We start from the raw sequence: 12,653 nt of genomic DNA, 5'->3' as shown, positions 1-12,653 counted from the left end.
CGGATCCAACCAAATGGACACATGTACGTATAGATGGACAACAATTTATGAATGACAGAGGCACTTGCATAAATTGGATAGGGCATTCACCGCACGAATTCTAACTTAGCACCTGCAGTATCACATAGAGTACGCGTACAAGATCCCGACCATTCATCCGAGAGGTGGTTTTGTTAGCAGGGCCTGGCCCAGAAATCAAACTGGTCCGTTCACCAAGCAAGCCACAACTATTTGGCAAAAATAGACCGTGGATAAAATGACGAATTTCCGTGCTGAGTGGACCGGTCTGCCGGTGGCCTAGCTGATGAACGACCGGATCTCTTACTCAAACGACAGTTCGACACGTGTGTGAAAATTCTCGAAAAGAAAAAAAATCCAGATTCTTAATTTTTTTTTAATTCTAAATTTTTTCAAGCTTATAAATTTGTTGAAATTTATTAAATAAATAAATAAATTCTCAGTTTTTTCAAAATTATCAAAAAAAAATAATAATAATCAATTTTTAATAGTTTTAGAAATTCTTAAATTTTTTTAGAATTTTCAATTATTTGAAATTTCTCAATTTTTTAAAATTTTCCAATTTTTTTTAAGATTCTCAATTTCAAAATTCTTATTTTTTTTCAAAAATTTCAAAAATTTTCAAAATTCTTAATTTTTTTAAAATTCTCAATTTTTAAAAAAATTCATACTTTTTCATAATTATCATTTTTTATTCTTAATTTTTCAAAAAAAATTACTTCTTAATTTTTTAAAAGTTCTCAAAAATTTTAAAAATTGTTAGCTATTAGAAAATTCAAAATTCAAATCTTTTTCAAAACTTTCAATTTTTTTTCAAAATTCTCAATTTTTTCACAATTGCCTCCAATTTTTATTTTTTCCAAAATTCTCAAAATTTTCACAATTATCAAAAATTTTAAAAATTATTAATTCTTTCAATATTCTCAAATTTTTTTAATATTCTTAAATGCAGACTTTTAGCCTCGGTTCCTATGCAATGGAGGCTAAAAAATAGACTTTTGGCCTCGGTTCTTATGCAACTAAGGCTAAAATGTAGACTTTTTGCCTTGGTTCTTATGCAACAGGGGTTAAAAAGTAGACTTTTCGCTTCGGTTCCTATGCAACTGAGGCTAAAAAGTAGACTTTTCGCCTCTGTTCCTATGCAACTGGGGCTAAAAAGTAGACTTTTGGCCTCGGTTCTTATGCAACCGAGGCTAAAAAGTAGACTTTTTGCCTTGATTTATATGCAATTGAGGCTAAAAAGTAGACTTTTCACCTCGGTTCCTATGCAACTGAGGTTAAAAAGTAGACTTTTCACCTCGGTTCCTATGCAACTGGGGCTAAAAAGTAAACTTTTGGCCTCGATTCCTATGCAACTGGGGTTAAAAAGTAGACTTTTCGCCTAGGTTCTTATGCAACTAAGGTTAAAATGTAGACCTTTCGCCTCGGTTCTTATGTAACTGATGCTAAAAAGTAGACTTTTCACCTTGGTTCCTATGCAACTGAGGCTAAAAAGTGGACTTTTCGCATCGGTTCCTATGCAACTGAGGCTAAAAAGTGGACTTTTCGCCTCGGTTCCTATGTAACCGAGGCTAAAAAGTAGACTTTTCGTCTTGGTTCCTTTGCAACTGAAGCTAAAAAGTGGACTTTTAGCCTCAGTTCTTTAGCAACTGAGGTGAAAAATGAACTTTTAGCTTCAGTTCCTTAGTAACCGAGGCTAAAAAACACATTTAGCCTTCATTTTTTCAATTGAGACTAAAAAAAGGCAAACTTTTAGCCTTAGTTTCTCACCAACCGAGGCAAAAAGGCAAACTTTTAGCCTCGATTGCTCACCAACCGAGGCAAAAGGGCAGACTTTTGGCCTCAATTTCTTACTAACCGAGGCAAAAAGGCAGACTTTTAGCTTCGGTTGCTCACCAACCGAGGCAAAAGGGTAGACTTTTGGCCTCGGTTGCTCACCAACCGAGGCAAAAGTACAAACTTTTGGCCTCAGTTGCTCACCAACCGAGGCAAAAGAGCAAACTTTTGGCCTCAGTTTTCTGACCAACTGAGACAAAAAATGAACTTTTAACCTCAGTTCCTTTACAACCGAGGCTAAAAAGCACATTTAGCCTCATTTTTTTGAACTGAGGCTAAAAAATTGAGGCTAAAGGCCAACTTTCTTGTAGTGAGAAAAAGCCTGATGTGGAGACCTTCCCAGCAGACTATCCGTCTATTGCTCCACCATATTGTATCGTATCCTCTACAACATGTGACCCACTGCAACGGCACCTAACACTAACATGTGTCTACCTATCATTTGCCCCAACCTCTTATAAACTGCAGCTCTTCCTAGATGTTCTACTATCAAACAAGCCCGGGATGTCCCTCCTCCCAACTTGCTAGCATTGCTCCTCGGAGTGGGGGCTTTCATTTCTCCCTCTCAAGTTGGCCATGACTATGAGCCACCTGAGAAGAAGAACCCACCACCAACACCCACCTACAAGCCTCCACCATTCAAAAAACCACCCCCAGTTGAAAAGCCAAAGCCACCTCCTACCCGCATTTACAAGCCACCTCTAGTAGAAAAGCCAAAGCCACCTCCCACCCCAGTTTACAAACCCCCTCCAGTCGAAAAGCCAAAGCCACCACTCACTCCAGTATACAAGTCCCCTACGGTGGAAAAGCCAAAGCCACTGCCCACTCTAGTTTATAAGCCCCCTCCTATCGAAAAGCCAAAGCCACCCCCCATGCCAGTATACAAGCCTCCTCCCATTGAAAAACCAAAACCACCTCCCACCCCAATTTACAAGCCTCCTCCAGTTGAAAAGCCAAAGCCACCACCGACTCTAGTTTACAAGGCCCCTCCAGTTGAAACGCAAAAGCCACCACCGACTCCCGTTTACAAGGCCTCTCCAGTTAAAAAGCCAAAGCCACCCCCAACTCCAATAGAGAAGCCACCAAGCCCATACCATAAGCCACCTTATTACAAGCCTCCACCGTATAACCATCCTCACTAAACTGACGTATTACTCGGGTAGACAGTAATAAGAGGTGCTGCGTGTGACATCTCATGTAGCTATCCTATTCCACTTGGAAGAAAATATAGTTTCTTTAATTTTGTTTCGATTATAAGCTGGGAGAGTCAGATCGTTACGTATGAATAATAGTAGTGAGATTTCTTACTATGTGATGTTTGTTTCTAATGGTTTCAAATCCATTCGAGGGTTTGATAAAACGTGTGCTGCCAACACAGTCAACATGCAGGGCGTGGTTTCCACCATGGGGTGGTTCATCTGTGATTGATCTAGGCAGTTCATCGGGGAACGGATTAAGTGTTACACGGGTAATAGCTTAGTGGGTGTTACCCTTATCATGGGGCCCACCTTGATGATGTACTGTATATCCATGCCGTTCATCTGTTTTTATAGCCCATTTAAAATTGAGGTCTGAAAAATTAAGCAAATCCCACTCTTAAATGGACCACACCACAGGAAACAGTGATGATAAGGCCAAGCAGACCTGGATGAAGGGAAATTTAAGGATCAGTTTGGTTCAAAACTCTAGTGGCCTACAAAATGTTTTTAATGGCCATTCACCACTGTTCCCTGTGGTGTGGTCCACCTATGATTTTGATCTGCAGTTTTGGGATCACGTCCTTAAATGAGCTCACAAAATGGATGGACAGCATGGATATACAACACATTCATCAAGGTGGGCCGTACACGATCAAGGTAACACCTAATCGGTGGGAACGGATTGGCTAATCCCCCTGACACTAGCCAATGGCTGGTGGTCGGTGCTATGTGGGCCACACCATGATGTATGTGTTTCATCCATTCCATCCATCTATTTTTACAGATCATTTTATGGTGTAAGTATAAAAAAGAGATATATCCAATCTTTAGTGGACCACATTATAGGAAACTGTGTTGAATGAGGGTCGACCATTAAAAACATTTTGGGGGCCATAAAAGTTTTGGATCAAGCTGATATTTGTTTTTTCTCTTCATCTGTGCCTGTATGACCTAATCAACAGATTAGATGTCAAATAAACAGTATAGTGGGCCATAGGAGGATTTTAATGGTTGATATCCAATCACTATTGTTTTCATGTGGTGTGGTTCACTTGAGATTTATAACCCTCTCATTTTTGGGATCAAGCAATAAAAAGATCTGTAAAAATGGATGAACGGAATGGATGAAATACATACATCATGGTGGGGCCCACAGAGCACTGACCACCAGCCACGGAGCTGGTGTCAGGGGGAGTAGCCAATCCGTTTCCCTAATCGGCTCCCAGTTCACTGAGGGTGGTACACTATGACCTGCCTAACCAATGGTAAATATTACTTTTGGGCCGAGAGGATGGTCACAGTGTAGTCTGCCTGATGGATGTCCTGGATAAGTGACTTAAATGCCAACAAACACTACAACAAATGAGACTTTTAGCGGCACTCACAAACGCTGCTATAATTCCCAAAAAGCGTCGGTGATTCTATTATTGGCGCTAGTCAAGCGCCGATAAATGGGTATGTCGCTAAAAGTATTGGCGGCGCTAGGGAACTTCTATCGGCGCATTTCTGAGCGCCGATAACTGTATGTTTTTTCGACGCGAAAAAGCGCTGGTAAAAATCACTTAGAGCGCTGGTAAAAATAGTTTGTGGACACTTTGTCTTGCGAAAAAGCGCCGTAAGATTTCTACACAAGCGCCAGGAGAAGCCTTTGTATGGATTTGAGAGGCCCTAGCATCTAGTAATTTTTTTATTATTATATATAATTCAATCAAAACTTGTATTTTTTAAATATTTGAAACATAAAAATGATGCAATACAAATAAAACTGAATATTAAACAAATTTTATATTACCACACAATTAAAAAAATATATATTACAATAAATGGTGTTAAATGTAAATAAATAAATAAAAACAAATCCTCTATATGGTCTACTCCTAGCACGAGTGGCGTCAAAAGGCTGAATGTTCCCAGTGAGAAAAGAATACCAAACATAACAGAAAGAAAAAAGACAGAAAACTTGGAAAACTACTCCTTACAGTGAACTATTAATTTATCTAGAATTGTTCTAACAAGTTGGTCAGCTGCAAATTTCCAATCAGCAATATGCCAGGACTACAACACTTCTTGTTTGAATATCAAACCTTTCAAATTTTCTATTGAAAAACTTGTCAACCCATCTGTCTCTGCTAATTCTGAATTATCTCTCTTTGTTCACAAAAAGAGCAGGCTGTTATTACAGAAAAAATATGGCTCAGCTGGATGCAATGTTAGTGATGATATACATGGATCAAGAAGGAAAACTTGCACTTAATATCTTATCAAATTCTGTGAAGGATCGTCCCTGAAACATAAAATTTCAAAATTTCAGTCATGACAAAAGCATTACATTTTGATTAGTTTGATTTTTAGTTGTAGATAGAGAGACTGAAAAATACATTTAGATCCCAAGAATAGTTCATTTTGATTGATGCATGAGGACTGAATTTTAGTTATGATAGAACTGACTAACTAAAGCATTTGGTGAGAATTTCATTCAAAATGACGCAATACCCAAGCATTGGCACCTGCATTGGAACCACAGAATGTTCATGGTGGGACCTGACTGATGGATGGCTAGCTAGGATCTCAGCTAGCAAGTGTCAGCAGAAAACAGGTACTCAGAGGAATCATAACAAACAATCAGAAGAAAGGAAAAATATATATATATATATACTTCAAGAACCCCAAATAAAAAATATATTTATCAGTTTTTATAGTTACCCAGCCTAGTTGTCTTCATCAGCAGATACACACTGCAAGAAAGAAAAAATAAAAACAGGAATTCCAATTTTTCAACAGGAGAAATTTATTACAAAACGTTACAAAACGCAGTATTGGCCATATCAGATCTGTATTATCTACCTATACTGGCAGTTAATAAGTTACTAGCTCGCAGATGTAACTGCCAATTGAGGACTACTTCCTCATTATGAATAGTAAGGAAGTTTGCAGTTGTAACTGCCAATCAAGCCCTTCTCCCTTCCTCATTATCTACCTATAAGAGATATTGCTCACAAATCAATAGAATGGAAGGAAAAAAGTCTCTGGTAGAAAGTACCTGAATTGCTCTGTAAGAGAAATGGCCAAGATCTGCAAACGTTGCCTCTGAGCCTGCAAATATCGCCATACAACATGGAGAGAATTATTGGCAGTTGATTTGCTAAATGTTGCTCTTGCATGTTGGCCATGAGTTCACTCGACTGAATCTTGAGTCGACTCAAAAAGTTTTTAATCACTTTCCTAACGAATACTAGAAACTCCTTTTAGGACCTGTTCAGATTGGTGGAATCCAAAAAGTAGCTGTGGAAAAGAACACGTTTTCCATGTATGGGACTTTACCCGCTATTGTGACAATAAAGTAACACATTGAAAATTGTTTTCCTCAAAAAATGGCCTTTAAGGGAATCTAGAATAACTTTGATCTTGCCACAATGCCGTTTACTTAGTGGGCTTTGATTTTAGCTTAATGATTGAACTTCCATCAACTTCTACAGTGGATAGAACTAAACTTCTTTTAAACAAAATCATCAATCAATGACATGAATCATCAATCAATGAACTAAAAATGGAATAAGAAACTGGAAAGAAAAAGCAATAGCATTTGGAATGAAACCAAGTAAAAACAGAACAAAAACTCCCAACTTCCAGAGAAAAAATCTAACCCATAAACAATGCACATTTCTAGTGATCATGTACTATAAAATAGGACTGCAACTTATGACTGCTCTCAATGTGCCTCACTCCTTTTTAGAGACATCTAGGTCCAGAGGTGGGGCCACCTTGTGGACTGTCCACATCCATTATCAGAGTGTTTTTTTTTTTTTTTTTTTTTTGGGGGTCAAAAAATGATATGAGCCACCTGGGATGGATAAGATTGTCAAATCAAAGCTATTATTGAGAGGTAGGAGGATATAGCAATGAGAGTCACATGACATAAGGTCTAGATTCATGATTAGAAAGAAGTGAAAATTTATTGTGAATTTAAATATTTTAATAAAAACTCAAAACATTGGAATTTGAAAATAAACTGAAAATAGCGGCGAGCATATAAGCACACTACCACCGTGCCACGCCCATGGTTTTAGTCTAGCATTGTGCGGCTTGACACGATGCATGCTTAAAAAATGGGAGGTGGTGCATGCATTCTCATGTGCCTCAAAGCATAATCTTTGAAAGAGACTCAAACCCCTGTCTAAGAAGGTTTTGATATATATGGTTTTAAATCCTCCTCTGACCAATGTAAGATAAAGTAAACACTTGTAAAAAACCTGCTTGTTTTGAAACTTCTGTAAAGTCCATTATCTCCTTTCTATTTTAAATAAATAAGAATATAAAACTATGCAATGAGAAAAGATGTAAATTAATATAAGTATCTAACAAATTGAACACTATGTATATGATTTAATTTATAAAAATATTAATGAATTGAGTCTTGAACTAATATTCTTTTATCATAAGGCATAGAGTTAATTTACTCGCAGTTTTTAACTATCTCTTTAGAGACTGCACTTTTAATCTCATATGAAGTATCTTTACTCCATGCTCATACAGGTGAGTCTATCAAAAATAGTAACTCATATATTATTATAACGGCTATAAACTTATTAAAAAAATTAATTAATCTTCTCTATGTTGTATTAGTGTGTGACTTGTAACATGGGTTCAAGTGCCTATTGTGGTGTGTGAGAGTGTGTATAGAAAAGAAAAAAAGAAAAAAAGAAAAAAGAAAATTGCTTAGGCAGGATTGTCAAGAGAAACTTTGATACTCTGGCAGTGTGACTGATGATAAGTGAGCTATTAGAAATTGCAAACATGGAAGACAATTAATTCATATTAAATTATTCAGATTCTGAATACCTGTTTAGATGTACGATGACCCAAAAATTACACTTATTTGATTGTCCGACTATTGGATTGTTGCACAATGATTGGATGGTAAAAAAAATGAAAAATACACAATGATCTTATTCCAACAAACAATTGTCAATATATAATGAATCAGAGGTTGGGATTATTCAACGAATCTGATTTTGGGACTTTCACCTAACGGCTGTAAGTTACAGAATTTACTCTGTTTAATTTAAGTAAATTTGTGCCACGTGTACGCACTGAACCTAGTGGGAGTACCATTTACTCTTGGAATTTTTTTCGCTAAAACATTGTTAAACTTATTCACTTACATGTAAATGTTATTCAACTATCCGTGTGGGGTCCACTATAGTGCATGCATGTCATTCAAAGCATGCATCAAAATTAGTCTCACCATCTCAATGGCATTCTCCAATATCAGGTCCAAATAATAATTAGCTGAGTCACACACACACACGGATAGTTGAACGACATGAATCATCAATCAATGAACTGAAAATGGAATAAGAAACTGGAAAGAAAAAGCAATAGCATTTGGAATGAAACCAAGTAAAAACAGAACAAAAACTACTGCCATTTTTATTTATATACTAGTGTTCAGAAAAGCAGGAAGCGATTTCCTCACATTTGAAGCACTTGAATTGAGAAACAAAACATTAGAATTAACAATTTGCTTGGTAGCAGGAGATAACAATTAATGGGGGTTGCCTACATGAATCTGAATCTGTCCCACCATTTTATTCTATCCCAACAATGATCCAAACATCTCGTCACTACACTACTTGGTTTGGCCCATATGCGGCTGTAAACATCCACTAGAATCTTGTCAGCATATCCTTTAACTCCAATGAGACAACTCCCCTCCCCACCAATCCTCCTTCACCCAAACATTAGTCTCACTCCACCACAACCCCTCTCTTAGACCATACACTGATCTGCTCCTTCTACCCTTCCTCTCCCCACCCAAGAGGCCTCCAGAGTCCTTTATAATATTATCCACACATGCAAACTTATGCACATGTACAAGTGAAGAGGAAAGAAAGAAGAAAACAATATCATTTGTTTCATTAGGATAAAAGCTTTCTTTGGTCCACAAGAACAAATCTGAAAAAGCACTTACATGACCCGAGAAGACAATATCGACACCATATTGATACAAGAGTGCTTCTATTTCCCGCCTCACGCATTCAAATTCCTGATAGTGTGATGAATAGCTATTGTACCAAGGAGGATGCCATGCAGCCACCAACCATGGGGTCACTTTGCGGTCCACTCGAAGTAAATCTATTAGCATCTACAACAACTCTCAATTTAATTACACTCTAATATTTAAAAAATAATAATAATAATAATAAAATAATCAAAGAAAACCATTCCAAAAGATCAAAGCATTACCTCATATATTGTTGGGGTAAATGAAAACTCATGCCTTATTTCTCTGCATAGACAAAGAAACAAGGTTCAAAAACTGAATCTCTAGACAAACCAATGAAAAAGTGAAAAATTGAATTAAATATGCAAGCATAAATTACACAAGTACCATTGATTTGGGTGGCAAGTTATACTTGAATTTTGCCCTAACAATTCCCCTATTTCCATGGATTCTGACATACAAATTCTACCTATAGCTTCAACTGATTGCAATAGAAAACGTAGTGTCCCATTCGCAGTCTGACATACAAATTATGCCCTTTGAAGAAAAAAAGGTTTGCATCCATACAAAAATGCCACTAAATAGCATTACAATATCCAATTTCAAGATTTATATTTTCAATAAGCAAGTGATATTGAGAAAAAATCTTTACCTGAGAATCCATCGCTAGCCTTGGCAGGTCCTTTAGTATCACCCTATCAAAAGTTACACTTAAAGAATTATATATCAAAAGTATATTACGTTGTTCCAGATGGCGACAGCTAATCACCAAAATTTTGAGAATTTTTTCTCCAACAAACAATTTTTGGAAACATTTTACCTTTGAAAACCTTAAATCTGTTGTGCCAAACTGCACCAACCGAGAACACAGAACTGGATTTTTGACATGTAGCAGACCAACATCAGTTTTTGGCCTAGGGCATGTGCAAAGTGTACACTACCTGATGAATGAGCTGGATTTTTGACATGTAAACCATCCAATGGACAGAACAATGGTTCACTCATGTGTGGATGGATCCATTTCTGGACACATTTTCGTCCCCAGAGAGCAATCAACATACACAGATTAACCTTGGGACAATCTGTTCAATGGAAACTAGTAACAAATTATTATACTAGCCATTGCAATTCAATCCAAACTTCAGCATGGCCATGGTATATTGAAAGTAGATATGAAAATTAAACTTAAGTTATTTTCTAACTTCTGAATTGCATATACCTTCCCAAGTATTGATAACTAGGCTCCAAATTGCAATTGCAGTGACTTTAAAAAAATAAAATGTAATTACAATTTGGTCATGAAAGAACATATTCAATAGTTATTGCAATTCAATTCAATAACACATCCAAATGCACCCTTGGTGATTTTTATCACCTCATTCATGAAAATATAACCATAGTTAGAGGCCATGAGCCGATAGTCATGTGCCAATGCAAAAATGCAGCTGTGCCAACTGCAAGTCCTCTGTTTGGACAGTCACCCTGTATTAGAAACTAATTCCAAGATTATGAAAAAAATGCAATCACTTGAACTTGGAAACATGTTAGAATTGGAGTTAGCTAGAGATAACAATTGTAATTTATCTCCTACGTAGAAATTCACCGAATTATTGCAATGGTTGGGACACATAAAGTCAAGATCTTGCTTACAAGCCTCTGAAACATTAGCAAGTATTCCTGCCCAATGAAAAACAGAATCAATGTCCATAACCAACTATTTATGGGTTCCTGAACATCATTCATTGGTTTCATGGCTTAAACCATTCAACCAAGACAGATCATCATCCATTGCTTTTTCCGCATTTCAAGAAGTTGGAGAGAGTAGAAGGTAAATCACTTTTCTTATTACCAGCAGAGTTCTCTCCCATTGATCTTCTCTCTTCAACTATAGCTTTCACTGTAGAAGATATTCTTGCTCTAGCCTGCATACACACACACACAGTCAGTCAAAAGTTCTGGTTAGAAAGTAAAAGGAGCAAATATCTAATTTGAAATGACACCAATGGTGGTAGTTCACTAACAGTCTCAAAATGGTGGTGATCCATGCACCCAGCACATGTGATGCATGTATCAGAATCAGGATCTTTCAAATTAAGTGGCACTTTTTGGGATAGACAACAACCTCAATATCAGACTGATCTGATGGTTAGGATCATTTGGGCAGCATCATTTTGGACTCTCAATCAACCATAATATGCCCATGGATTTCCTTACATATATGCCTAGTGTAGATAATTCACCACCCTTCAAAAATGGTGGTAAACTACAACCTTAGTCTTTTCAAATGATAAAGGAAAATGGAAGAGAGATGTTTACAACCCTGTGCCTTTCTTGCAAACACCCCATCATTCTATTTATTGATAGTAGAGTAGTGCACTATAGGTACTGTAATAATACCAAAACTAGAAGAAAATGGTGTGTGCATCAAAAAGATGGGTGTAAATGACACTTACCTAAGAAAATGGTATCTATGCATGAAAAGGGTCTGAAATATTTCTACTGAAATATGATTCGAAGTACCTGAACAGCTCTTGCATACGGAGTGCCTGGAATATATAATGGAAAGGAGATCAGTCCTTTCATGAAAGTGAGGAAATCCTCCAGTATACACACACACACACATATATATATATATGTGTGTGTGTGTGTGTGTGTGTTCGTGTTTCTCTCTCTCTCTCTCTCTCTCTCTCTCTCTCTCTCTCTCTCTTTCTCTCTCTCTCTCTCTATATATATATATATATATATATATATATATAAAACAAGAAAGACTCAATAAATGCTAACCCAGCTGCATCACCCACATTGGAAGCAAAAAAAAAAAAAAAAAGCTTAAAACTAGGGAATAAGAAAAAATTACCTTAGCAGTGGCGGTCATGTAATTGTTTGTTTCCCAAGATCAATCTACACAGAGATACTGGCTTATGACAGATCTATACTTAAGCCCTCCAGTGCCTTGTTAAAATAGTCAATAACCTGCTCCAAATCATGTAATTGGACTGTAAGTTTGAAGTTCAAATAAGATATCAAAGAAAGGCTCAAAAAGAAAAAAGCACATAGAAAATGGAACAAGCTAGTAGTTAATATCATTAAACCCACCAACACATGAAGCACAATCCCCAGCACCAGGAGAAGCAAGTGGACTGTCAAAATGACCATTAACTAAAACTGATGGATCAGTATCCTTTGACTCTGTTGATGAGATCTTGTAATTTAACTGCAAGTTATTCATAGCATTTTTGAAACAAATACAACAAGAAAATTTATTAAGTGCTAGATATAGTACATAATAAAATTGTTACATGGTATAGGTTTTATGAAATTGGAAGGGAAATTTTCGCCAAATGCAGCATATGCAAAAATATGACAGAAAAAACACGTCAATTTCAGCACAATTTTTTTATTTTTTATTTTGAATGTTTCAAGTAAAAACTACAAAATTGATTATCAATAACATGTTATGTATGAGACATCTATTTCCGCATACACATCAATATCCATATCTGTGTGGGGCATCATAATAAAAAAATCTGTTCCTTCGGCTTCTAGAACATGCAATTAAATCTGTGTGGGGCATCATAATTAAAGGCAATCTGGAT

General features: G+C 36.6%; 1 protein-coding gene across 1 annotated transcript; it reads left to right on the top strand.

Annotated features, from left to right (window-relative positions):
- Window positions 1–256: 256 nt before the first annotated feature.
- On the top strand, window positions 257–2,996 carry LOC131250628 (extensin-1-like). The gene is made up of 2 exons (XM_058250914.1): window positions 257–284; window positions 2,323–2,996. The coding sequence occupies exons 1-2, from the start codon at window positions 257–259 to the stop codon at window positions 2,994–2,996; spliced, it is 702 nt and encodes a 233-aa protein (XP_058106897.1).
- Window positions 2,997–12,653: the final 9,657 nt, after the last annotated feature.

The sequence above is a fragment of the Magnolia sinica genome, chromosome 7, assembly GCF_029962835.1.
Source record: "Magnolia sinica isolate HGM2019 chromosome 7, MsV1, whole genome shotgun sequence".
Taxonomy (NCBI): domain Eukaryota; kingdom Viridiplantae; phylum Streptophyta; class Magnoliopsida; order Magnoliales; family Magnoliaceae; genus Magnolia; species Magnolia sinica.
The sequence above is the reverse complement of the archived record's forward strand: the minus strand, read 5'-3'. Positions and strand labels throughout refer to the sequence as shown.

Bases quoted from the DNA above. Each gene is read 5' to 3' on its own strand.
- LOC131250628 (XM_058250914.1), top strand. From the start codon at position 257: ATGACGAATTTCCGTGCTGAGTGGACCG. The intron at 285-2,322 runs GTCTGCCGGTGG...TATAAACTGCAG, and splicing joins TTTCCGTGCTGAGTGGACCG to CTCTTCCTAGATGTTCTACT.